Source organism: Staurois parvus, unplaced genomic scaffold, assembly GCF_062004578.1.
Source record: "Staurois parvus isolate SC_StPar_1 unplaced genomic scaffold, SC_StPar_1.0 ptg000423l, whole genome shotgun sequence".
NCBI lineage: Eukaryota > Metazoa > Chordata > Amphibia > Anura > Ranidae > Staurois > Staurois parvus.
Genome location: NW_028318219.1, coordinates 2,498,789 through 2,526,591, shown reverse-complemented (window position 1 = coordinate 2,526,591; position 27,803 = coordinate 2,498,789). Strand labels below are relative to the sequence as shown.

The 27,803-nt window shown below is 41.7% G+C and overlaps 1 protein-coding gene across 1 annotated transcript; it reads right to left on the bottom strand.

The window, feature by feature from the left end:
• Positions 1-473: 473 nt before the first annotated feature.
• On the bottom strand, positions 474-27,402 carry RABAC1 (Rab acceptor 1). Its single transcript, XM_089687350.1, has 6 exons — positions 27,303-27,402; positions 15,476-15,572; positions 15,006-15,215; positions 11,370-11,467; positions 5,531-5,632; positions 474-1,874 (listed from the first exon to the last, which is right to left on the bottom strand). The coding sequence occupies exons 1-6, from the start codon at positions 27,385-27,387 to the stop codon at positions 1,789-1,791; spliced, it is 678 nt and encodes a 225-aa protein (XP_089543476.1). The 5' UTR covers positions 27,388-27,402; the 3' UTR covers positions 474-1,788.
• Between the last annotated feature and the right edge of the window lie 401 nt (positions 27,403-27,803).

The following is a 27,803-nucleotide window of genomic DNA, read 5'->3' as shown; positions in this document are numbered from 1 at the left end:
TCATTAGACTTGTACTCCATTATAAGGGTGCTTTTGATTATAGATAAATAAGGTCTGTGATTGGAGGCGGTGAGAAGGCAGGTCTGTGATTGGAGGCGGTGAGAAGGCAGGTCTGTGATTGGCGGCGGTGAGAAGGCAGGTCTGTGATTGGTTGCCATTAGAAGCTTCCTAAACAGTTTGAACTATTAGGTTTTCTATAACTGGGACAGCAAAGAGTCTATGGTGGGTGTATTGTTGCAATACCTCTCCCGCTTTACAAATAGGTTAACCAAAATGGTTCCCATGTCATGAAATTAAAAAAAAAAAAAGGGGGGGGGGGCACTACAAGGATGCCTGGATGAAAAAGAACACCCTGAGCCAGTAGGATGTACATGCTATGTGCATTTCCCTTAACATTACAATTCATCTTTAGTTTTGAATGGAACATTCTTTTAAATGTTCTGTTAAAAATAAGATGATCAACAACCAAAAAGTACATTTAAATTACGTTTATTATATATTATAAAGAGATACACATAACAAAGAGACTCAGACAACCTCATGAGCAAATTTACCACGAATCAGATTGTGTTCTGATGACCAAACTCCATTTTATTTAAAGTGAACCCATAGGTTAATGTGCTACCAAAGAGCAGACACCACAAGATTCCGGCTGTTATCACGAACACTGAAACACTTCTTCCATGTAGCTCTTTAGTTTCACTCTGTTACTGGAGGCCTGTCTTCATCTAACTTCATGATTGAGCCCCAATAATTCTATTCCAATGTCCAATGAGACTGATTTAGTGGTCAGTGAAGGCACTCTGGTTGGACAGTGGAATGACAGTTGGTGAATATTTGCCAACAAGCCAAGCCCAGTAACAAAAGTCAAAGTACATCAGAGAGGGGCACAAAGAGATGCCTTTTACGACTAAAAAGATAATGTTGGGCATTTCGTGATGTCTGCTTTTTGGAGGGATATTTCATTTTAAAAGTATAAAACTGAGTAGGGTTCACTTTAAAGTGGAACTCCAGGCAAAATGTACAGAAAGAAAAAAATCATGCTTGTATTCCCTAATATATAAACCTGCTATTCATAACAGTCCCATCATTCCCAGGTAAGTTACCTGTTAATCCTGCCAGTGATGTGGTTATCCCTCCATTTCTTTTGTTACCACTGCTCATTTGCAGCAACGTCGGCTCTCTGATCTGTGTCTAACCATTCATCTCTGTGGTGAAACACTGCACATCCACCTTAGAGGCATTGTAGAGAGTGAGCGCCGTAAGGGTGGTATGTTAGGAGTATGGACTGCCCACCTTCTTAAACGGGAGCAAGGTATCACCAGTCACATGATCACTTAAGATAAAAAAAGGTACATAGAAACAATATTTACTATATCACTATTGGAAAAAAAAAAAAAAAACAAAGATTGCTGAAGATGGCTAATTGTATTGGACTGCATTAAATATGTGTCTTATTTTAGGCTTGCTTTATACTGTAACTCAGTATCAATCTCAATCTAGAAAATATTATTATTTGTCCACTATACTTTTCTGCAATGCTTTCATTTGTCCCACCAGAATAACACATCTACATCCCAATTCTATACTGTGTACATGATTATTTGGCAGTTGTTGATCAAGCAGTTCCTGGTTTTATTCAGATACTGTGCAAAGGCTGCTGCAAAGTGCATGTCAGGGAAGAGAGGGGTTGCATTTGGTGAAGAGGGAGGAAAGGGATGACGTAATATGGCAAGAAATGAAGAGAACACTCCAATAGTGCCCCTCAAAGTCCCCAGGGACAGCTTCTTAGACTGGTTCCATCTGCAGCTCCTCAAAGTCCCCCTCAATCTCATGGAAAGATGCATGAGATCCGATGATGACAAGTGTGGCACCTGTGCAGACAATTCAAAGAGAGAGAGCAAGAGAGAACCTATTTTAATCGACACAAGGATACAAAATTTAAAGGCCGAGCTCAGAAAAGTAAAGATGTTAGGAACTGTTTTTATGACCCATTTTTTATTCTTTAAAAGGATAAGTTCAGCTTTTGCACAAAAATAATAAATGCACTTTTTTTTAAGGGTTTTTTGCAAAAAAAAGAGCATTTTTTATTTTGGTCTGCAGGAGCCTATAAAGCATTGCACTAGTGATCAATAGATCACTGGTGCCATGCAAGTGTCCTGAGGATCTGTCAGTATATCTGCTTGCCAATACAGGATGAACGAGCAAGCAGATATACTGACAGGAAGATTCAGTTAAATATCATGGTGCTCCACAGCGCCGTGGTAGTTCATTGAGAACTGCAAGCTGACAGTCGCTAAGACTGTTGGGACTTGTAGTGTATTCAATCATAGACCTCTGAATGAATGACACGTCCGTGTAGGCGGAGCCCTGCACAGCCATGCTGTTTTCAAATCCGACAGATAGTAGGGGGGAACTTCTCCCTGTACTTCTGTCAGAGGGAGGGGGGAGCAACGGGCAGCGACTGCAGCATTGTGAGCATGTTACATGTTCCACCCTAAAAATGGGTGAAACATGTAACATGTTCCCAAAGATGAACGTATCCTTTAAAGTGTATGTAAGGAAAATACCATTTTATAAAGCCACATACCTGAATAGAGGTTGCCCACGAAAATTTGAAAAGGCCTGAGGAAGCTAGACATCCACAGAAGCCACAAATAGATAGTCGTATCCCACTGCTAGTCACTGTATGGTCACCTGCTCTTATCTTCAGGAGTCTCCCTTGACTGAGTGCTAGGGGGTAGGGTCAGCTAGTCTGCTGCCTAGCCTCTGAAACCTATATCTGATGTTGTCATGTTGTACTGGAGGACCAAAACCTGTTTAGTGCATTTATGAAAGGTGAATCCCGTTAGCCATAATGAGTGCTTTGTTGCACGGGTCTGCCCACATTCAGTTACTATGGGGAGGAGGTTGCACGGAGAGAGGTAGGGGGACTGGGATTATATAACCTGTGTTTGTTTGTATAGGTTTTATTATTGATCCTATGTGACCACAATTGGGGCCATTTATGGCCTTTTTCACTTGGGTTTGTTTTCGTACTTAACTATAAAAGCGGAATAAAAGAATTAAAAAATAAAAAGTGTATGCCAGGGCAAACAAAAAAAAGGCAGTACATCTCTGCAATACATACACATCTCCCCCGCATTTTATTTCTTTAAAGGCCCTGCAAGTACAGAAAAATACTCGTTGATCTGCCAGAAATGCACTCAGATCTTAAGCTCTAAGAAATAGTGCAGTGCTTAAATTAATAGTCCTCAGTAATTCCCGATCAGTGGATGTTCCTCAATTTAGAATGGAAGAAATGCCCACTCACCGGAACTACACTTGGTACAGTGCAGTGTATGAATATTATTCCCTGGTGTCACTGGAAGTGTACATCTGGTTCAGCACTTGGAAGATTGGAAGAAGTCACTTGGAAGAAGTGCTGAACCAGATGTACACTTCCAGTGACACCAGGGAATAATATTCATACACTGCACTGTACCAAGTGTAGTTCCGGTGAGTGGGCATTTCTTCCATTCTGCATGCAAATATACGGCCTCTAGGCGTCTGGGCCTTGACGCCGAGCGGCCGCATATTTTTGTGCCATTAGAAAATACATATGTGCTGAGAACTCGTGTTCTGCGCACTCCCAGCACACATGTCCGTGAAAGGTCCCCTTGCAATCTGGACCTTTTCTGATCATGTGACCGCCATGACAGCAAATCAAGGTGGTCACATGACCCTAAAACCCCAATCGCTTCCCTGCTTCTGAAACTGTTAAAGGGCCGTTAAAGGGGTTAAAGTGTATATAAACCTTTATTAGAAAATGTAAGGATTACTTTCCACTGTCCTTCAAAATTAACATACTACTGTATGTCGATAAGGAGTAGAAACATTAAAACCCAGTAATCCTGTCCGTCCCCTTGTATATGAAGCCTTTCCTGTTTGCTCCTGACCCCACTAAGCATGGAAGCAGTTCCATGCTAGGGTGGCCAGTTTCTCTGCTTCCTCTATGGGACATACAGGACATTGTGCTCAGAAACCTTCCTGATTGCTTCCTAATTGTTAGTGGGAACCCAAGCTGTCACACACAATGTTGGCTGCTGGCTTTCAAAAGTGGCACCTTTATTAACATATCTCCAACAAGGGACCTCATGCTAGGAAATGCTAATAAAGACCGTGAGAAAGGATCAACTTAGAAATATAAGAGGTGCCATTGCTGAAATGTATTTAAAGGACAAGACTTCAGGGATATCAACATTACCACTCAAGGGTCACCAACCTAGAACATGGCATGCAGTATAGGGTAAGGGCATAAATTCACGTACTTGTTCTTGGTTATTCATTAATTAAAGTGATTCTAAATGTTCATAAAAAAAAAAAAAACATATATTATTTTTTACAAAAAAATATTATATACTTAAAGTCCATGCAATATACCTATTGGTGTTAACAACCAATAGGTGTATTGCATGGACTTTGTGTTGATAGGACGTTATTGATCGCGACTGTTAATCACCATTCACTATTGGTAGGGGTAGAAGCATTGTTTAGGAAGAGGGTTGAATATAGGGAGTTGCACTGCACTCTCTTATGAGTATCTAATGAGAGTGAGGTGAGATTCACTTTATCTGTGTTCAGCAAGGAACAAGGGGGTGGGCTTGTTTTATACTGTTTTCATACTATTTTATTTGATTTTTATACATAACTTTTGCCACGTATTGCGCTGATTGAATACGGCTGGATATTACATACTTACCTGCTCTGTGCAGTGGTCTTGCACAGAGCCGCACTGATCCGCCTCTTCTCGGGTCCCCCACTGGAGCTCTTGACCCCTGCCCCCGCCAAGTGCCCACCATAGCAAGCTGCTTGCTCTAGGGGCACTTCTGCGGGCTCACTCCCGAGCCACCTCTGCTCTCTAAAGGTTTTTTTTTTAACTTCTGCCTTTACAACCACTTTAAGTAGTAGCAAGAATGAGAATGGCAGTCTGGGAGATCCTTGCAAGACTTATTCAATAATGGCAGCTCCCATATTACCATTTAAAAAAAAACTTAAGAGAATTGTCATGAGACATATATGTACGGTTGCAATTGTTGAGCTCATTTTGGAAAAGTCACATGACTAGCTGATATAGTAATCCTCTGGCTTCAAAATTTCAGAGTGATTAAGTTGACAACTATGCAGTAACTTTATGTGAAACATATTTGTTTCAAGTTGGTGACCCAAGGAAATGAAGACAGGTTCACTTTGATCCCAAAAGCCTAAAGCTCAACAAATATAGGCAAATTTGCCATTATCTTTGTTAGCCTTAAAAACCTATGTGCACCTCTCTGAAATAGATTAGACTTTCCCTGTCTACCCAGCATGTAAGACATAATGACTTAACAGAGGAGAAGCAATTGGCTTGGTCCTGAAGTCAAGCACCTAGCTTCAAAGAGGAACATAGAGGAGTCTTTTATGGCTAACAAAGGGAACACCAGATGCCTTATTTCTCCTCTAGGACAATGATAATAATCAATGAGAGCCAGAAGATAGCACTAGTTCTTACCCAGCACCCAGAAAACCGCAGCTCCGGCACCAGCGAGCCAGAAGAAGGGGAAAGAGACAGCCCCAGCCAAGCCATACTGATTGGCCATACTCAATTCCCGACCTGTAATGAAAGGATAGTTACTGCAGGTCCTCTAAGTCTAGAGCAAAATGATATATATATGAAAAGCTAATAAATTCTACATACACTTTGTTTAGAAATGTCAAATATTTACAGGGCAAGGGTGTCCACTGTGTAGCCATACACAAACCAGAAGTCCTTTTCTTTTAAAGGGATTCTAAACTTTTTTAAAAAGAGACCCTTTCCTTTGCCCATGCAGGGCAAAGTAAAAGGGTCAGCTGCCTCCATCCTCACTCTCACAATGCTATGTGCGGCCATGGGGACCATGGAAAGAAAACCCTTGTAAGTTCCAAACTGACTTGTGGATGCTTACAAAAGATTCCTTTATTGCCTCCATGTGAGAGCTCTGAATCTAACACAAAGCACCTGTACTGTTACATGGGAGAGAGGGAAAATGCCACAAACGTACTCATACCCAGAAGTGTAGGAAAATAACATAAAACTGGGATGCCTCACAAGAAAAATTAGATTCAGATAAAAAGGAGGAAATCTCAAAAATTACATAATAATAGTATTGCTGACTCACCAGGTCCAGCGGTGGTGTCCTCAGAACCGTATAGCATACAATAAGAAAAAAACAAAACCAGGGGAAAGAGAATCCACTGGCATAGAGGATGGGAGAATCTGGCAGTATTGAGTGACCCTTCACCCCTTATTGAGGAGCCACTTTATATCATTCTATCACTGGATAATTCCTTTCTAGTCAACATCATTCATTGATATGAACGACACTCATATGATGTGTCAGATGTATACTGTTAGACTTCCTATACATACCATCATCAACTATCTGCATCATACCAGCTCTACCTATGCCCTGCTAATTAACCACTTGCCTACCAGGCACTTATACCCCCTTATTTACCAGGCCAATTTTCAGCTTTCAGCGCTGCCGCACTTTGAATGACAATTGCGCGGTCATGCAACATTGTACCCATATGAAATTTTGAGAATTTTTTTCTCACAAATAGAGCTTTCTTTTGGTGGTATTTAATCGCCACTGGGCGCTTTACTTTTTGCGCTATAAATAAAAAAAGTGCAAAAAATTAAAAAAAAAAAAAAAAGTTTCTTTGTTTCTATTATAAAATTTTTCAAACAGGTATTTTTTCTCCTTCACTGATGTGCGTTGATGAGGCAGCACTGATGGGCACTGATAGGCGGCACTAAAGGGCACTGATAGGCAGTACTAATGAGGTGGCACGGATAGGCGGCACTGATAGACAGCACTAATGAGGCGTCACGGATAGGCGGCACTAATATGCAGCACTGATAGGCGGCACTGATAGGTAACACTGATGATGGGTACTGATAGACGGCACTGACTGGCATCACTGCTGGGCACTGACTGGCGTCACTGACTGGCACAACCCCTGGGCACTGACTGGTGGCACTGACTGGCAGCACTGCTGGGCTGCACTGGTGGGTGGCACTGGTGGGCAGCACTGGTGGGTGGGCACAGGTGGGTGGCACTTGTGGGCACAGGTGGGTGGCACTGCTGGGCACAGGTGGGTGGGCACAGGTGGGTGCACTGCTGGGCACAGGTGGGTGATCTGCTGGGCACAGGTGGGCGGAGCTAGTGGGCGCACTACTGGGCACAGGTGGGCGGAACTTGCGGGTGGCACTGCTGGGCACCGATCATCAGGGCACTGATCATCAGTGCCCTGATGATCGGTGCCGATCCCCGCTCTGACAACTGCCGATTCTCGGCAGTACTTTCCTCACGATCTGACAGCGTGAGGAAAGTGCAGCCGAGAACCGGCACTTGCATTTCCCTCATTGGACACCGCTGATCACGTGGTAAAAGGCTGCTGTGATTGGCCTTTTACCACGTCACGTGATCAGCTGTGTCTGTAGGACACAGGGGGCGCGCAGGAGAGCGCGTTCTGGGAGGACGTCATATGACGTCCACTCAGAACTGGCTGGCCGCAGTGCAGCCGTCATTCGGCTATCTGCGGTCGGCAGGTAGTTAATTGCCAATTGTTGCAGTGATCGCCAAATATAGTCAATCACTGCTTCTCCATACAATTGATACAGCACCAACAATGGTAAATACTCTGTATATCCAGATAAGGTGGTGCAGCGCTAAATGATAGTACACGATTAATACACACAATATGCCAATTCAAACTTATGCGAATACGTGATGTCACTCAGAAGGTGATCAATAAATATTTACAAATATAAATAGCACCAATACAGATGTCCAGTTTGCAAGCCCTTATCCCTATGATTACGTGCATCGCACGGAAACGCGTGAGAGGGGCAGCAGCAACAGGACATCTAACCACCGCAGGTGGACACCCTGGAATCTATGGTCAGTAACGTTTGGAAATCTTTTTATGTATTATACACCAACCAACCCTGAATAAAGGTACCTTAACCCCTTCACGCCTAAGGGTAAAACAAATCTAAATGCCTAAGCACAATTCTGCAACGTTGACGTGTTAGTAAAACCATACATATCGTCACAACTACTTTGTACATCCAGGTGGATTATACCTTGTTTTTTTCAGGACAAATTGGGCTTTCATTTGGTGGTAAATGGTCATGGATAGCTCCTAATTTTTTTTTATTATTAAAGGAAAACTGGGCCAAAATAGTAAAAAAAAATCATTTTTTTAAATTTAACTGTGTGTTTCTTGTTACGACCATAACCTACCACCAAAGAACAACTCAAAATACATTCTCCAGTTCTTGACGATCGCAGCGATACCATATATGTGTATGTTATTTGTTGTTTGTACCCGTAGTACAGTCCAGAAACAACAGTGCGCATTTTGTTTTTGTCTTTTTTTTTTTATATAAAACACACTGTCACTGACATTGACATTAACACTAACTGACACTGATACCAATTTTTTTTTTTAAATCCTGACCTTTGACCCTGACCTTTGCCCTTGACCCTGACCTTTGACCCTGACCTTGACCCAAACCTGGTACTGAACTAGATCAAACCTTGATCTACGTATTTTTCTTTATTTTTTCTTTTATTTTTTAATATTTATTTATTTTTATTTTTTTTTACAAACTTTTTTTTCTCTCTCTGTGTCAGGAGTTCGAGAGATACAATGTATCTCTCTTCTCCATTCATAGAGAGAGAGAAAACAAGGGGGCCGGGCTGCACAGTGATTGATCACTGTGATAGCCAATCAGAGGCTATCACAGCGATCACGTGACCCGGAATCGGGAGTCCCGGGTCCCGATCGTTAGAACGGGACCCGGGGCTCTCAGTGACACCGCGGTCTTGGTGCTGGGAGCGCGCCGAGCGGCGCGCTCCTAGCACAAAGACAGGTACGCAAATATGCGGCCCCACGGAAAAAAGCCCAGGTTCGTGAGGCCGCATATTTGTGTTACGTCGGCGTCAAGGGGTTAAGCAGTATCACGCTATGTGGTCTCTCATTGGGCACTCTGTGTGAGTGCTATCATTCGCAGTGCCCATCTGGAGGAATCATGACCCTGGTGGTGATACCTGGTAGCAGTTTCTGGTGACCTTGTCTCTGTGGAACCTGGATGGTGATCCGTGGGTAACCCGATCCGAGATCTGATGACCGATCTATGGCCTGGTGACGCAGGATTATATATTGCGTATTTTAAATGCACATCTGGTGAGTGCGTTTTTCACCCATTTGTGTGGTTTGCACCAATTATCACTCCCGGATCAGGACGTCCACTCACCTGGAATTGTGATCTCTCTATGATCCACACCATCACATTGAACTTTTTAAAATATTTATTGATCACCTTCTGAGTGACATCACGTATTCGCATAAGTTTGAATTAGCATATTGTGTGTATTAATCGTGTACTATCATTTAGCGCTGCACCACCTTATCTGGATATACATGTATTATTAGAGGTTTTTCTTGGTTACCTTTTTCGGTGTATCAGCTGCTTATTGACATTGTTGTGTATACATATATATATACACTTTCATTTCTGTTTTAAGGTAGCGCTCACTAAACACCCTTTACTACAATGGTAAATACTCTACCTCTGCATGAGGACATTTTCAAGATGGAAGAATTTGGCAGTATTGAGTGACCCTTCAGCCTTAATTGGGGAGCCACCTCATATCAGTCCAATATTGGATAATTCCTTTATAGTCAACATCATTCACTGATATGAACTCTTAGAGATTCTATTAGCCTATATCTCTATCTAGTGTTATTGCGGTGTATGGATACTGCTGTACCTGTTGTTTCCATATTCTGCTTCATCTTGTCAACTCACTTTCTATTTTTTTTACCTTATCCCTGTTTTCTCATCTGCATTGCTCTATTTATACTCTTTGAGCTCATTATTCTACATTTTGTAGATTGACTTTTTTGTGTGTGAATGTGTGCATGTCAGTGGAGCCGGGATCCCGGAACGTGGGTTGTCTTTTGCTTGACAGCGTTGTCATTTTATTTCATTTGTCTATGCCTCCTAGATTGTAAGCTCGAAAGAGCAGGGCCCTCGAACCCCTCGTGTATTGTATTGTTACTGTCTTGTCTCATGTTCTGTCCCCCTTGCTACTGCACAGCTCTGAGCAAACCCTTTGGCGCTATATAAATACTGTATAATAATAATAATATGTTAGGTGGAGGTTGTCTGCTTTTGATTTGTGTTAGTTTGACTTTGTTAATAAATTTAATTTTTTCTAGCCGCAGTTTGTTCTTATTAGGACCTCTATGTCAGTGGATTCTCTTTCCCCTGGTTTGGTTCTTTTCTTATTTCATACCCAGAAGTGCCAGGGATTTCATTACAGATGATGTATGCCAAAAAACGACAATGAATGCAGACCAATCAAGGGACAAGAATGAGCACATTGCCTGCTTTTCTACAAACACACCACTAGAGGGCTCATACTCAAAATCAAATAATCAAAATCCATTGTCTGTTATACAGATGGACACCAGAGTACAATTATGCAGGCCATAGACGGGTCGAACAGCGGCCGATTTTTTGAACGATAAACAAAAGAATCAGTCGTTCGTTCGACGTTACCACCAACGATGAAAAAAATCGGCCGACTAAATCATAAAGTTCACCCCATAACTTCTGTCCCTTGCAGGTCACGGCTCATGCGCCGATTTTTTATCGTTAAAACGATTGGCTGATTTGACCATCATTGCCGGGAAAATCAGCCGATCGTCCAAATCGGCTGCGAATTTTCCAACATGACCGATAAAGTGCAAAAAAACTGAAAAATGGCCAACCATTTAACGCACTAACAATGCGAAAATAGGACAGTTTTTTTTTTTCCGCCCGATTTACGAACCGTCTATGGCCGGCATTAGATTACAGAGTGTGTGGTCAGATGCAGAGAAACAGCAACCAACAATTCTTTCATGAACCACCGCCCCTTCCATACAAATCAAGAAAAAACAAACAAACAATCTCTTCTGTGTTGGCAACTGACAAAATAGGTGTCCAGTTATAAAGCAATCGTATTGTCTTACTATGGCTACAGTGCTGCCTTGTGCACACAACATCGTCTCTGCATTTTATAAATAATCTGTAAAATGCAGGTACATGTGGGATAATTACTGTGTTGGCAGATAACTGTATTCCCTGTCCTGGGTGACTATAGTGTACTGTAATGGAAAGAAAAAGTCCTGTACAAAATCCTGGGCAGGATTGGAGTATAATTATTTTATCAGCTTATAAATGATGTGCACGCTGCTGGCATCCCGATCATATCTAACAGATCTGCTATGGAAGACACAGCACAACTTACCAAACAGAACCATTTTGGACTGGAGGGTTTTCAGGTAAACAATGTAACAGGCTCCAAAGAAAACAGCCAGGGCAATAAGCAGCATTGGGCTGGTGATGCTGTGAATGAGAGAAGAAAGTTGTTTACTTGGGGCCCTAATGATGTTCTGGCCTTGGGTTGCAGTGGTAAGATCACTTCTGCTGAAGTTCCTCCCTCCTGCCTGTAAAATGGAGAAAGACTCCTCCTGCAGTAACTTCTATAATGTATAACACAGTAAAAATCCAAAAGGAAGAACGAAACTTACGTCTGTAAACTGTGGTCACGTCATGGAGCTGAGAAGCATTTATCTCTTAGATTGTAAGCTCCAAGGAGCAGGGCCCTCCTAACCCTCTTGTATTGAACTGTATTGTTGCTGTATTGTCTCCCTTTATATTGTAAAGCGCTGAGCAAACTGTTGGCGCTATATAAATCCTGTATAATAATAATCTGATCTCTGGTATTCCAGAAATATAACATTGATGTAAGAGGAAAGTGATGTGAACTGATATTAAAAAGTTTATTTATATTTATAAAATAAAAATGATGGTATACTTGCATAGAGCAGCCACTTACCTCCTCTTCTGGAGTCCCTCGCTGGTACTGTCCACTCCTTTTTGCTGTAGGAGTCCCGAATAGCAAGCTGTGTGCTATGGGGGCACCCATGTGGACGAGCTCCTGTGCTGGACTGTGTGTCCATGGACTCACCCAGCGTGGCTTGGCCACCCCCCCCGCTCCCTCCTTACAAAATTCGACTGACAGCAGCAGGAGCCTATTTCTCCTGCTGCTCTCAGAGACTCCTGTGAGACCAGGAAGAGAAAGCAGAGACACTGCAGCCAGGGACAGAGCTGGATTGTGAGAGGACACAGGTAAGTTTTTAGGCATGTGGGGGTGAACAGGTATTGGAAGGTTTTTTACCTTCATGCAGAGAATGCATGAAGGTAAAAAAAACCAAAAAAACCTTTAGAACCAGTTTGCGCAGCACTTTACAAAATGAAGGTAGACCTTTCAGTTACAATACAATTTGGTATAAGAGGAAACAGAGGGCCCTGCTGGTTATATAAATATTTTTTTTTTTTTGCGTGGACGGCGGCCTTAAAGAGAAGCTGTCACTGTCCACATGCAACATAAAATGATAGTGTCTCTGCAAGCTCTGAAATAGGGAGCTTACACAAGAATTAGACTCAAGACTCCAACAGACAACAGTGTGAGTAGGAATAGCATGGGGAAGGTATTAGCTATTTAAAGCGGAGTTCCAGCTGAAGAAAAAAAATAAAATAAAAAGTCAGTAGCTACAAAAACTGTAGCTGCTGACTTTTAAAATACAGCCACTCACCTGTCCCTCAGTCCAGTGGTGCCCCCACCACTCCTGGTTTCACTGGCCGTCTTCTCTCCCTGGCACCGGCATCTTTAGCGCAGGCACCCGGCTGTGACAGCTTGCGCCTAGGCGATCGCAGCGGAAGTGGGAGCAGGTACCTGCCAAATTTGGGTACCCGCTCCCCAAAGGTGCCAATCCTTAATGGGGAGCAGGGGACAAAGCATTAAAGCGGAACTTCCCTTTTTGGGTGGAACGCAGCTTTAGCTAGGAAGGTGGAGCATATGTCAAAAGAACCTGTCACTTTGGGCAAAATGTCAGATTCTTTTTAGAGTCTCAAACACTCAGCAGGCATCGGACGTTTGACCAGTGGCTGTAGACAGTGCAATACAGGCTGCACAATCATATGAATGAGACACCAGAGGTTTCATATAAATGCTCTAAATACCATGCAAGATAATGCTCAGAAACTATAAATAAATATATATTAGACTGCAAATGAATCCATGAATTAGTGATAAATCCTTCAAGGTACTAAATACGTGACACATCAAGTGATAATGTGCAAAACCTGGTCCAAAATTTGGACCTATATTAAAGTGCAAATAAACACACACACAATCCCAAACAGGGATAAATAAAGTGATACAGTGAGTACCAAACGATGGAATCGCTGAAAGTGACTAGCACTATTACCTCCCAATAAAAAAACTGGTAAATACGTATATAAATAATTGTGCATTTTTGCACTGATTTTTCTGCACATATTTTTTGCACATTTTTTGGACTTTACTGATTGCTAGTTATTTATTTCATATGTATCTATCAGTTTTTTTAGATATTGTGGGAGGTAGTAGCACCAGTCACTTTCAGTAAGTTCATTGATTGGTACTCACTATATCACTTTATTTATCCCTATTTTGGGATTGTGTGTGTTTTTTTGCACTTTAATATAGGTCCAAATTTGGGACCAGGTTTTGCACATTATTACTTGATGTGTTTATTTCAGGGTGGATTTGATTTAAATCAAACTGATTTAAATCACAATTTAAATCACTAGTCAGTAAGGCTTGATTTAAATCCTAGTTTTCTACATAAAGACTAATTCTTGCTGGTATAACTTTAATATACAAGTAGATGAAGATTTTTAGAATAACAACTTTTCATATTAGTTTTTTTATCCCCAGTTTAATAGGTTAATCATTCATATTTGGACAACTTTTCTGTTGTACTTAGGAAGGAGAAAAATAATCATTACCTTAATAATAACAATTTAAATAGATTTATTCAACTGAAACAATAACATTCCAGCATATGTGATTTGCTTAAACATCCATGTTTGTTAACTAATTTGGCTAAACAAAATATATATATTTTAAGTAACTTAGACTGTCAGCCCCTTCCCCCTCACACTTAGTTTCACTTTCTTCTTGTGCAGATCTATTCCACTCCAAACAATCAGAAAAATATTGTTTCTATTCTATTCACTGAACTTCTTGAAACTTAGCACTGAAGGGGTTGATTCTGTATTCATAGGTTTGTAGAAGTTAGGATGAAGGTCTTTTTCTTAACTCTGTTCATGTTATAACATTTTTGCTGTGTAGAAGAGGCATGTGATCTCCGCTGAGTCAAATTCAGTTTTGAGAACTGCAAAAGTAAACCAAACATCTGTGATAATATTTTGTAGGCAGAGAAACTGCCCAATAATCTTACAAAAACCTCTGGAAGAGCATGACATTGTGAATGGATTCATGGAATTTATTTACCAAAAATTTAAACATATACAGCCTTATTCTACATAATTAAAAAAACTAATCTTTATTTCATGATGGAATAACCTTTGGATGGTAATATATTTTCCTCAAAAAGCATTTTATTCAAAAAAATCCGATTTAAATAAAAAAAATCCGATTTAAATAAAAAAAATCAAATTTTTTTGATTTTTTTAAAAAATCATTGATTTTTATCCACCCTGGTTTATTTCATACGTATTTACCAGTTTTTTTATTGGGAGGTAATAGCACTAGTCACTTTCAGCGATTCCATCGTTTGGTACTCACTGTATCACTTTACTTATCCCTATTTGGGATTGTGTGTGTGTTTATTTGCACTTTAATATAGGTCCAAATTTGGGACCAGGTTTTGCACATTATCACTTGATGTGTCACGTATTTAGTACCTTGAAGGATTTATCACTAATTCACAGATTAATTTGCAGTCTAATATATATTTATTTATTGATATATTTAATTATATCTGTTGCGCGCAGGAGGATTTTATCCTATTTTCAATGCTCAGAAACTCACATGCAGTAAAGGATGAGGCCCAGGAAAATGAAGATGTAATTGCTCTGGAAGTGTTCCACATTCCGCGTCACCCGCTTACACAGCTCACCAAAGTTCTGCGGCCGGGAGAAGCGTCTCTGGTCGACAAAGTTGTTCCATGGGCGGATGTGAGCCCGACGTCTGTCGAACCAGTCCTTGGCTGTGCTCGGACTGATCATCTTGGGAAATATCCTGCCAAAGGAAAAGCAAGAAGCGAATAAGAGGACAAGAATATCATCTGGCTGACTGGATGTACCTTTAAAGCCACATTCATAGGTGGCTCAGAGATCACACACATTCTTGCAAAAAAAAACATTAAATACAACTTTATTAATAAGAAATTACAGAGGATTATGTCAGAAGTCATTTTGGCCACTACTGGACTGATGATCAATAAAATGATGTGAATGATTAATTTAAATGAATAATGATAAGTCATTCAGTGAGCCTACTTGTTAATAATTCCAGGAGGTCCCTCTTCTGCTCCTCCATTTAAAACTTCCCCATTCTTGCCTGCCATGTTTAGGTGTTCTGGCAATACTGAGCCTCCTGTGAGAGGAATAAAGAAAAACACAGAGCTGAACTCCAGGCAAATAGCTAACAAAGCAGATGAAATACATACATTTGCATTTTTGTCTATTCAGTCCTGAGATTTACACAGCTCTGCCACACAACACTAACATGACTGACACCAATTATAGCTACTAGGAGAAATACTGGAATGTTCTTCCTCCACATTCATGCTGACTGAATAATGAAGGTGCGGCAGCAGACCGATGAGGTCATCTTTCTGCTCTTTCCTCCTATAAGAATGCTCTTGCCAGCATGCATGCAGCACAAGTGTCTGGCTCCCAATTTTGTCTCTCTCCCGCTCAGCAAAAGTACAGTAGAAGTCTGATACCAGGTCAGATCCACGTACCTATACTACTTTCATTTAATGATGTATAAAATAATACAAAGCTATATTTATTTTTTGTATATGTTTGCCTGGAGTTCAGCTTTAAGTCAGCCTATGTGATGAAACTTGCATCTTCTAGCAACTAGATCAGCCTTTGTCAAATGTTCTATTTTACCATGGAGGAACCCTTGAAATAATATTCAGGTCTCAGGGGACCCCTTCTAAAATAAATTATATAAGCTCATAGTACTTTAGCCAACCCAAATTTGTTGGTAAATGAGAGAAGGGTTTCCTTTTAGTGATGGTCAGTGGAAAGAGAATCCTGTCACACTGGTAGTCTGCAAGAAAAATGCCAATGAAAACAGTGGTCAGTGTAAGGTCCTCATACATTGGAGAAAAGTGGGAAGAATACTCACATGCAAACATTGGTGTACACCTAATATAAGGACCATTCTTCCTACTAACCACCAATGTAAGGATCATTCTTCCCATTGACACCTAATATAAGGACCATTCTTCCTACTAACCACCAATGTAAGGATCATTCTTCCCATTGACACCTAATATAAGGACCATTCTTCCTACTAACCACCAATGTAAGGATCATTCTTCCCACTGACACCTAATATAAGGACCATTCTTCCTACTAACCACCAATGTAAGGATCATTCTTCCCATTGACACCTAACATAAGGACCATTCTTCCTACTAACCACCAATGTAAGAAGCATCCCAGTGAGATCTAATTTAATGACCACTTATCCCAGTGACCACCAATGTAAGGACCATTCTTCCCAGTGACCACCAATGTAATGAATTACAAGGTTGGAGGTGTTGCCATAGGGTAGTGCTATGGAAACCAGAATATAATTACTTGTGCCACGTCCCAAAATTAATTTTTTGGGACCATGAAAGGTATATTAAAAATATAGAAATATGAGAATAATATTATAGCAGTAATTAGAATTATATGTAGCTCATGTAAATGTAAAAATAAAAGCATAAGTGTGTATATAATTACCACACTTAAATAGTTGAAGACTCACAGAAATAAAATTGATTCCGGTTGATAACAGAGACACAGGTATCACCAAATACACTACATTGCCAAAAGTATTGGTCGGCCGGCTTTATACACACATGAACTTTAATGGCATCCCAGTCTTAGTCCGTAGGGTTCAATATGGAGTTGGCCCCGCCCTTTGCAGCCATAACAGCTTCAACTCTTCTGGGAAGGCCGTCCACAAGATTTAGGAGGGTGTCTATGGGAAGGTTTGACCATTCTTCCAGAAGCACATTTGTGAGGTCAGGCACTGATGTCGGGGGAGGAGGCCTGGCTCACAGTCTCCGCTCTAATTCATCCCAAAGGTGTTCTATCGGGTTGAGGTCAGGACTCTGTGCAGGCCAGTCAAGTTCCTCCACCCCAAACTCACTCATTCATGTCTTTATGGACCTTGCTTTGTGCACTGGTGAGCAGTCATGTTGGAACAGGAAGAGGCCATCCCCTAAACTGTTATCACAAAGCCGGGGGCATGAAACTGTCCAAAATATCCTGGTATGCTGACGCCTTAAGAGTTCCCTTCACTGGAACTAAGGGGCCAAGCCCAACCCCTGAAAAACAACCCGACACCATAATCCCCCCCCTCCACCAAACTTTACACTTGGCACAATGCTGTCAGGCAAGTACCGTTCTCCTGGCAACCAGATTGCCAGACAGAGAAGCGTGATTCATCACTCCAGAGAACATGTCTCCACTGCTCTAGAGTCCAGTGGCGGCGTGCTTTACACTACTGCATCCGACGCTTTGCATTGCACTTGATAATGTAAAGCTTGCATGCAACTGCTCGGCCATGGAAACCCATTCCATGAAGCTCTCTATACACTGTTGTTGTGCTAATCTGAAGGCCACATGAAGTTTGGAGGTATTTAGCTACTGACTCTGCAGTTGGCGACTTCTGCACATTGTGCGCTTCAGCATGCGCGGACCCCGCTCTGTCATTTTACGTGGCCTACCATTTCATTGCTGAGTTGCTGTTGTTCCCAGTTGCTTCCACTGTGTTATAATACCACTAACAGTTGGCCGTGGAATATTTAGTAGCCAGGAAATGTCACGGATGGACCTATTGCACAGGTGGCAACCTATCACGGGACCACGCTTGGATTCACTGAGCTCCTGAGAGCGACCTATTCTTTCACAAATGTTTGTAGAAGCAGTCTGCATGCCTAGGTGCTTGATTTTATACACCTGTGGCCATGGAGGTGGTTGTAACACCAATGATTTAGAGGACTATCCCAATACTTTTGGCAATATAGTGTATATATCGTACAGCCAAAAGGATAAAAAGGAATAACCACGGCCAGCAGAGAAACCCACCTCCTGGGTGACCGCGCCCCTTTGTTTACTTTAGCGGCAGAATGAATGACAGCTCCTTTTTGGAGCTATAGTGAAGAAAAAAAGAAGCCGGTAATTGCATTTAAAACTTTAGTGACTGCAAGTGAGGGAGCCTGTCTGTATACACTGCTTACCTGTTCTCCTGCCTCTCCTCCGCCCGACCCCCCCCCCCATTTGCAGTACTCACAGCCTGCCCCCCCCCCCCAAAAACCCCGCCAAATAGACAGTCCACTCTCACTGGGGCCGGTCATTATCAGCACCTGTATTTGCTCACTTTTTCCTTTCGGCAAAATGGAAATTTTCAGTTGTTGTTTCAGCCGCTGAAAATTTGGTGCATTCCTAATAATGAATTTAATTCGCTGTATACCATACGCACAATACATCCGAATATGATGTAATTGCATGCAGTTGTGTGACTTTAAGGCACAGGCTGCGCAACTGTGTTAATGATTATTACACAAAGGTTATGGTAAATCCCTGTTACGTAGGGCATATAAATCAACCCCTAGGCAAAACAAGAACATCTCTACTATATCAGGTTTGTACACCTAAAGCTCATCAATCTACTGTCAAATTTATTACTGAAATACTCATAGTTAATCTGGCTGAAAAAAGACAAAAGTCCATCCAGTTCAACCATAGAAAAAAAAAAAGTTCTAATCCTATACCCACAGTTGATCCAAAGGAAGGCAAAAAAAACAGCAAAGCATGATCCAATTTGCTCCTGCAGGGAAAAAAAATCCTTCCTGATCCCCCGAGAGACAATCGGATATTCCCTGGATCTACTTTACCTATAAATGTTATATCCAGTTATATTCTGTGTATCTAGGAAAGAATCCAGGACTTTTTTTTTAAAGCAATCCACTGAGCTGGCCAGAGCCAACTCTTGAGGGAGTCTATTCCACATTTTCACAGCTCTCACTGTGAAGAAACATTTCCATGTTTGGAGATTAAATTTCTTTTCCTCCAGAAGTAAAGAGTGCCCCCTTGTCCTCTGTGATGACCTCAGGGTGATTAGCTCTACACCAAGTTCACTATATGAACCACTGATGTATTTATACATGGAGATCATATCCCCCCTTATGTATTATACATGGAGATCATATCCCCCCTTATGTATTATACATGGAGATCATATCCCCCCTTATGTATTATACATGGAGATCATATCCCCCCTTATGTGTTATACATGGAGATCATATCCCCCCCTTATGTATTATACATGGAGATCATATCCCCCCTTATGTATTATACATGGTGATCATATCCCCCCTTATGTATTATACATGGAGATCATATCCCCCCTTATGTATTATACATGGAGATCATATCCCCCCCTTATGTATTCTACATGGAGATCATATCCCCCCTTATGTATTATACATGGAGATCATATCCCCCCTTATGTATTATACATGTTGATCATATCCCCCCTTAATCTCCTCTTCTCAAGAGAGAATAAATTCAGTTCCTCTAAGCTTTCCTCATAGCTGATCTCCTCCATGCCTCATCAGTTTAGTTGCCCTTCTCTTTACTTTCTCCAGTTCCCCAATGTTCTTTTTGTGAATTGATGCCCAAAACTGAACTGCATATTCCAGATGAGGTCTTACTAATGATTTGTACCGGGGGAAATGATATCTCTCTCTCTGGAGTCTATACCTCTTTTAATACAAGAGAGGATTTTGCTTGCTTTAGAAACCGCAGCTTGGCATTGCATGCCATTATTAAGCTTGTGATCTACCAGAACTCCCAGATCCTTCTCCACCATTGACCCCCCCCCCCCCCCAGTATGTATGATGCATGCATATTCTTAGCCCCCAAGTGCAGAACCTTACATTTATCAACATTAAACCTCATTTGCCACATAGTTGCCCAATTACACAGTGTATTGAGGTCGGCTTGTAAATTGGAGACATCCTGTAAGGACGTTATTCCACTGCACAGCTTGGTGTCATCTGCAAAGACTGAAAAGGGATTTTTAGTCCCAGATCCTATATTGTTTATAAATATATTAAAAAGTAAGGGTCCCAACACTGAACCTTGGGGTACACCACTGACACCCCTAGACCATTCAGAGTATGAATCATTAACCACTACTCTTTGAATATGATCTTTTATCCAGTTTTCTATCCATTTACATACAGATTTTTTTCAAGCCCATAGACTTTACCTTACACATTAGCCGTGTGTGGGGAACTCGGCCCAGCATTTACAATTCTGTACATTGTTACAATGACACTGGTACCTACTTTGTGAGGATGCCATGTTAGTCAGATATTAAGGACCGTCCTGAAATTGTCTTTTGAAAAACAACATCCCTGGTAGATAGGATGACAAGCAGTTATTATACAACACATCAGCTAGATTTTACCACTGAGAGAAGAGTATTTAAATGTGGACAATGCTCCTATTGTCCTTGGATCCATGAAGGCACATAATTCTGACTTCCTAATGGAGAATTTTTCACTCAGCGTTTCCATGCTGATTGTGGAACACGGGGTGTCATTTATGTAATGCCCTGGCAATGTGATGTGCACTACATTGGCAAAACCATTCATCAATTCAGACAACTCCATGATCACATATATTACTCCAGCAATGGCAAGATGCCGTCTGCTGTCAGTCGATATCTAGGCCTATATCACAAGTTTGACACTACATACAGTTAGGTCCATATATATTTGGACACAGGCACAATTTTAGATTTTTCAGGTATTTACCAAAACATATTCAAGCTATAGTTATATAATGGATATGGGCTGAAAGTGCACACTCTCATATTTAATTTGAGGGTATGTACATCCAAATTGAAGGAAGGATTTAGGAATTACAGCTCTTAAGTGTAGCCATCCCTCATTTTTCAAGGGAACAAAAGTAGTTGGACAATTGAATCAAAAGATGTTTTATGGCCAAGTGTGGGCTACTCCTTCATTATTTCTTCATCAATTAAGCAGGTAAAAGGTCTGGAGTTGATACTAAGTGTGGTATTTGCATTTGGAATCAACAGTTTTGTACATTCTGAGGAAAGAAGAACGCAGTGGTGAGCTCAGCAACATAAAAAGGCATGGAGGTCCACAGAAGACAACAGTGGTGGATGATCGCAGGATCCTTTCCATGGTAAAGAAAAACCCACCCACAATATCCAGACAAGTGGACACTCTCCAGGATTTGGGCGTATCATTGTCAAAGTCTACAATCAAGAGAAGACTTCATGAGAGCAAATACAGAGGTTTCACTACAAGGTGCAAACCATTCATAACCCTGAAGAACAGAAAAGCCAGATTAGACTTTGCCAAAAAAAACATCTAAAAAAGCCAGGCCAGTTCTGGAAAAGCATTCCTTGGATGAATGAAACTAAGATTAATCTGTACCAGAATGATGGAGAAAAAAAGTGTGGAGGCTTGGAACAGCTCATGATCCAAAGAACACAATGTCACAAACATGGTGGAAGCAGTGTGATAGCATGGGCATGCATGGCTTCCAGTGGCACTGGGTCATTGGTGATTATTGATGATGTGACAGAAGACAGAAGCAGCCGGATGAATTCTGCAGTGTTTACAGATATACTGTCAGCCCAGATTCAGCCAAATGCAGCAAAGTTGATTGGACGGCGCTTCACAGTACAGATGGACAATGATCCAAAACACACTGCAAATGCAACACAGGAGCTTTGAAAGGAAAAGAAGTGGAATATTCTGCAATGGCCGAGTCAATCACCTGATCTCAACCCAATTGAGCATGCATTTCACTTGCTGAAGGCAAAACTAAAAGGCAGAAAGACCCTCAAACAAAGAACAACTGAAGACAGTTGCAGTTAGAGCCTGGCAAAGCATCAGAAAGGAGGAAACCCAGTCTTTGGTAATGTCCATGGGTTCTAGACTTCAGGCAGTCATTGCCAGTAAAAGATTCTGAACAAAATATTAAAAATGAACATTTTATTAATGATTATATTCATTTGTCCAATTACATTTGAGCCCCTGAAAATGGAGGGACTGTGTATAAAAATGGTTGCAGTTCCTAAAATTTGTACTTGATATTTATGTTCAACCTCTTGAATTAAAGCTGAAAGTCTGCACTTCAAATTCATTTGGATTGTTTCATTTTAATTTATTCTGGTGGCATACAGAGCCAAAAGTATGAAAACTGTGCCTGTGTACCAAATATATACGGACCTAACTGTATGTACGATTCATGGTATTAGAAGTGGTGAGCCCAGATCCACGTGGTGGAAACTGGGACAAAAACATTCTCCAAAAAGAGACAATATGGATTGAACATCTCAAAGCCGCCCAGCCTCCAGGGATCAACGAGATCCTATCCTACAAACCATTTTTGTCATTTTCTTGTGTCAGGTAATACACTATAGGTTTTATCCATATAACTTACAAATGGTTTGTATACATCATATAAATATTGAAAATTGGGTCTTGTTGACCCCAGGTTGGCTGGTTGTGAATAACCTATCCTGGATTTATTTATATTTTTGTGCCTGGATGTTATACACTTTACCAGTATCTCTTACGGCCTTTACCAACGCCTTCTTGTTGGATTTCCATATAATTACGGCCATTAGTTCAATGATCCATTTCAGCTGCCACAAATGTTTACTGGTACTTAGTGTTATTGAAATGCCCAATCCTATGTTTTCATTGTTGAGTGTTTTATTAATTTGTAAACTACTTTTATTTGTATTTCCAGCAGGGATCTGGGTGCATGTCATGGTCTGGTCATCTGCAAAGGTGGCCGGAAAGGCCGCTGTGTTTTGACATGGCAGTGCATGCGGTCCCCCTCTGGAAGGCGTGTGTCCGCAGCCTGTCTACGCAGCGGCGTATTAGGGGGGTTTTCTATATCATCCCTGACTCCCATCTGCATGTGCGCTGCTCTACATCGCGCCGGCCCCCTTCTCCCATTGACCTCTGTTTCTGAGGTTCGGGGTTGCTAGTCCGCGTGCGCAGTACTCTGGCCAGACCAGGTGACGTCACATGCCGGAAACACCGGCGTTTGTGTGCCCTGGCTGGACTATTTAGCAGCACCATGTCATTTCCATTCCAGGCATTGGCTTCGCTAGAGAGCTGTGGACATCAATGGAAACTCCAGTGCTGGTATCTGATGCAAATGTGTTTTGTAGCCATATTTGTCCTTTATCATACTTCGGACCTGCATCTTAAAGGCTTATTTTGGATATGGTTTTGTTTCTCTCTCTTTCTTGAGTTCCCTTCAATCTGTGCGGTTATTGGGAGCCACCTTTAGAATATACTTCTCTCCTGTGTTATTATATTTGAAGAGTGCTTATTTTTTAAACAATCAACCCGCTGAGCCCTAATATCATTAGCATGTCAGCCTCTGTGGTGTAACCTCCTTGCAGGTAATCATCTTTAGGTTTGAATACCCACAAGCTAAATTTTTCTAAACAGTTACATAGAAGCCTATCCCTTTAAAATTGTGTCCTGCTCTCTATATATTTTTTATAGCTCAACAATAACTTTCTCTGCTGGCCGCGGTTATTCCTTTTTATCTTTTTAGCTGTACGATATATATTTGGTGATACCTGTGTCTCTGTTATCAACCAGAATCAACTTTGAGTCTTCAAACTAATTCAGTGTGGTAATTATATACACATGTATGCTTTTATTTCTTAATTTACAGACTACATATAATTCTAATTACTGCTATATTATTATTCTCATATTTCTATATGTTTGTTATACCTTTCATGGTGCTGTTTACAGCTCCCTGGTGAGCCCCCTTGTTCAGACAATTTGACATGGTGTTCAATGGGAACTCTCTACTGTTACAACCTAGTTTTATTTTGTCTGGTTACAATTGTGAGTAATATGTACTATTTTCCCATTGTCTTGGAACAAGTGTTTACAATGTCTACATCAAGAAGAAATAAATGCACTTTAGTTTCTCTATGGAGATGCACCATATCAGCTCCTGTCGTGAAACATGCTGAGCAAAGAATTGGAATATTTCCCATTTGGACGCAATCATCAACTACACGAGTGGCCATTTTGGGCACCTCATTGATATCCTAATAATTTGAATTATGTAGGGGGTAGCTTTCCAATCAATTTAGGTGATCCGTAGTCTTTGGTGCTAAATACATTGCAACAATCTGAATGGAAGAAGTTTTTTGAGTCATTGTATGGTTTTCTTGTGTAATATTTCTATTGTAATAAAGATGTTAACTTTTAGACACAAATTTTGTTGTAGAGTGTATGTGCCTATAAGGTCCACGGTCAAGGACTTATATATTATGGATTGAATTTTGGGATGTGGCACAAGTAATTTCTGGTTTCCATAGCACCACCCTATGACAACACCTCCAACCTTATAATTCCTTACATTGGTAGTCAATGGGAAGAATGCTCCTTACATTGGTGGTTAGTAGGAAGAATGGTCCTTATATTAGGTGTCAATGGGAAGAATGCTCCTTACATTGGTGGTTAGTAGGAAGAATGGTCCTTATATTAGGTGTCAATGGGAAGAATGCTCCTTACATTGGTGGTTAGTAGGAAGAATGGTCCTTACATTAGGTGTCAATGGGAAGAATGCTCCTTACATTGGTGGTTAGTAGGAAGAATGGTCCTTACATTAGGTGTCAATGGGAAGAATGCTCCTTACATTGGTGATTAGTAGGAAGAATGGTCAATATATTAGGTGTCAATGGGAAGAATGCTCCTTACATTGGTGGTTAGTAGGAATAATGGTCCTTACAGTGAGGAACAGAAGTATTTGAACACCCTGCGATTTTGCAAGTTCTCCCACTTAGAAATCATGGAGGGGTCTGAAATTCACATTGTAGGTGCATTCCCACTCTGAGAGACAGAATTAAAAAAAAAAATTCAGGAAATCACATTGTATGATTTTTAAAGAATGTATTCGTCTTGCACTGCTGAACATAAGTATTTGAACACCTGAGAAAATCAGTGTTAATATTTGGTACAGAAGCCTTTTTTTGCAATTCCAGAGGTCCTTGACCAGGTTTGCACTGCAACAGGGATTCTGGCCCACTCCTCCACACAGATCTCCTCTAGATCTGTCAGGTTTCGGGGCTGTCGCTCAGCAACACGGAGTTTCAGCTCCCTCCAAAGATGTTCTATTGGATTTAGGTCTGGAGACTGGCTAGGCCACTCCAGAACCTTGATATGCTTCTTACGGAGCCACTCCTTGGTTATCCTGGCTGTGTGCTTCGGGTCGTTGTCATGTTGGAAGACCCAGCCACGACCCATCTTCAATGCTCTGACTGAGGGAAGGAGGTTGTTGCTCAAAATCTCACAATAAATGGCCCCATTCATCCTCTCCTTAATACAGTGCAGTCATCCTGTCCCCTTCGCAGAAAAGCACCCCCAAAGCATGATGTTACCACCCCCATGCTTCACAGTAGGGATGGTGTTCTAGGGATGCAACTCATCCTTTTTCCTCCAAACATGACGAGTGAAGCTTAGACCAAAAAGTTCTATTTTGGTCTCATCTAACCACATGACTTTCTCCCATGCCTCCTCTGGATCATCCAGATGGTCATTGGCAAACTTCAGACGGGCCTGGGCATGTGATGACTTGAGCAGTGGAACCTTCCATGCAATGCATGATTTGAAACCATGACGGCGTAGTGTTCTACCGACAGTGACCTTTGAAACTGTGGTCCCAGCTCTCTTCATGTCATTGACCAGCTCCTCCCTTGTAGTTCTGGGTTGATTCCTCACCTTTCTTATCATCAGTGATACCCCACGAGGTGAGATCTTGCATGGAGCCCCAGTCCGAGGGAGACGGACAGTCGTCTTTAGCCTCTTCCATTTTCTAACAATTGCTTCAACAGTTGATCTATTTTCACCAAGCTGCTTGGCAATTGCCCCGTAGCCCTTTCCAGCCTTGTGGAGGTCCACAATTTTGTCTCTGGTGTCTTTTGACAGCTCTTTAGTCTTGCCCATGGTAGTAGTTGGCGTCTGACTGACTGTGGGGTGGACAGGTGTCTTTAAAGAGCTCAGACAGGTGCTACTAAGTTAGATTAATGAGTGGAGTAGAGGTGGACTTTTTAAAGGCACAGTAACAGGTCTTTGAGAGCCAGAATTCTTGCTGTTTCTTAGGTGTTCAAATACTTCTGTTCAGCAGTGCAAGACAAATACATTCTTTAAAAATCATACAATGTGATTTCCTGAATTTCTTTTAAAAATTCTGTCTCTCAGAGTGGGAATGCACTTACAATGTGAATCTCAGACCCCGCCATGATTTCTAAGTGGGAGACCTTGCAAAATTGCAGGGTGTTCAAATACTTCTGTTCCTCACTGTATATAGAACATATAGAAATCTCCTGAAAAAAAAAATTATTTTGAATCCATCAGGACCAACGAATATACGAAAACAAATGCTGAAGATAGAAACAAATTCCGAAAACGAATTGGTTCAACGAAGATGACAAAACAAAATTCTTCAATTAACAAATGTATCTGAAACTTTCTGGTGTACACGTCTATCCAGTATAATACTTGCCTCTCCAGCGGCCCGAGTCCCCCAACTTCCCTCACTGAAACCTCCATCATTCACTTCATCGCTCACCACTTCTGTGTGTATCTGATGTCTCCCACCCCTGCCACGCGCTGTGGTTCCATCCACTGACCCCCACAACTCTCCAGGACAGAGGGGACAGAGGAATGTACCACAGCATGTAGCAGGGGTGGACACAAACACACCCAGCAGTACCAGAGGCTGAAGAGACCGATGGAGGGAAGGCGGGGGACAAGGCCACCACAGAGGGGAGGGGCTGGATTCGCAGTGTTGTGATGTGTTAACATGCGTTGCAGTGAGGAAGAACACTGGTTTCAATAGGTCACCATAGAAGTGATAATATTTCTTCTACTGGAGTGAACCAACAATACCAGACATGGCAGGGACTCCACACAGAGCGGTCTATAGACAACACTGAAGTCTGCTCAGCCTGACATAATACGGCACAGAACCGCATCCCTAATCCCCCCCAGCATCATACCTGCTTCTTCCTCTCCCACCGGAAGTGATCTGGCAGTGACAGGAAGAAGCCTGTAAAGGAAAACATTCTCTCCTCTGGATACCATAGCAACCGGAGCCACGGCGGCAGCGTGATGACATCAGGAGCCTGAGAGGAGTAGCTTGGCTCGCAGCTTCCAGGATCGGGGCGGGGTCGTGCGATGAGAGACGTGGAGTGGGTGGGATTACGGCTGTGTCCGTTCCCCATTGGAGAAAAGATATTCAGGCAGATGAGGGGCAGAGCTTCGCTCTCAGCTTTCAGGATGGGGGCAGGGTTGTGCTATGCGAGACGTGGAGTGGGCGGGATTCCGGCTGTGTCGGTTTCCCATTGGAGGAGAGAGATTCAGGCTGCTGTCGGTCTCGCCTTGGAAAGAGTTTCGCTATTGTGCGAAGCTAGGAGGTGTAGATGCGCCGTATGACCACTGGTGGCAGCACTGATCGTGAACAGAGGTTCGCTATAGAAACGCAGTCCAGATGCGGTCCA

What these genes read in the sequence shown, in the direction of transcription:
- RABAC1 (XM_089687350.1), bottom strand. Translation starts at nt 27,387, where the DNA reads ATGGTATCCAGAGGAGAGAATGTTTTCCTTTACAGGCTTCTTCCTGTC. An exon ending in GTCCAAAATGGTTCTGTTTG is followed by an intron (nt 5,633 to 11,369) that starts GTAAGTTGTGCT and finishes CTTTCATTACAG; the next exon opens with GTCGGGAATTGAGTATGGCC. An exon ending in TGCGGTTTTCTGGGTGCTGG is followed by an intron (nt 1,875 to 5,530) that starts GTAAGAACTAGT and finishes TTGTCTGCACAG; the next exon opens with GTGCCACACTTGTCATCATC.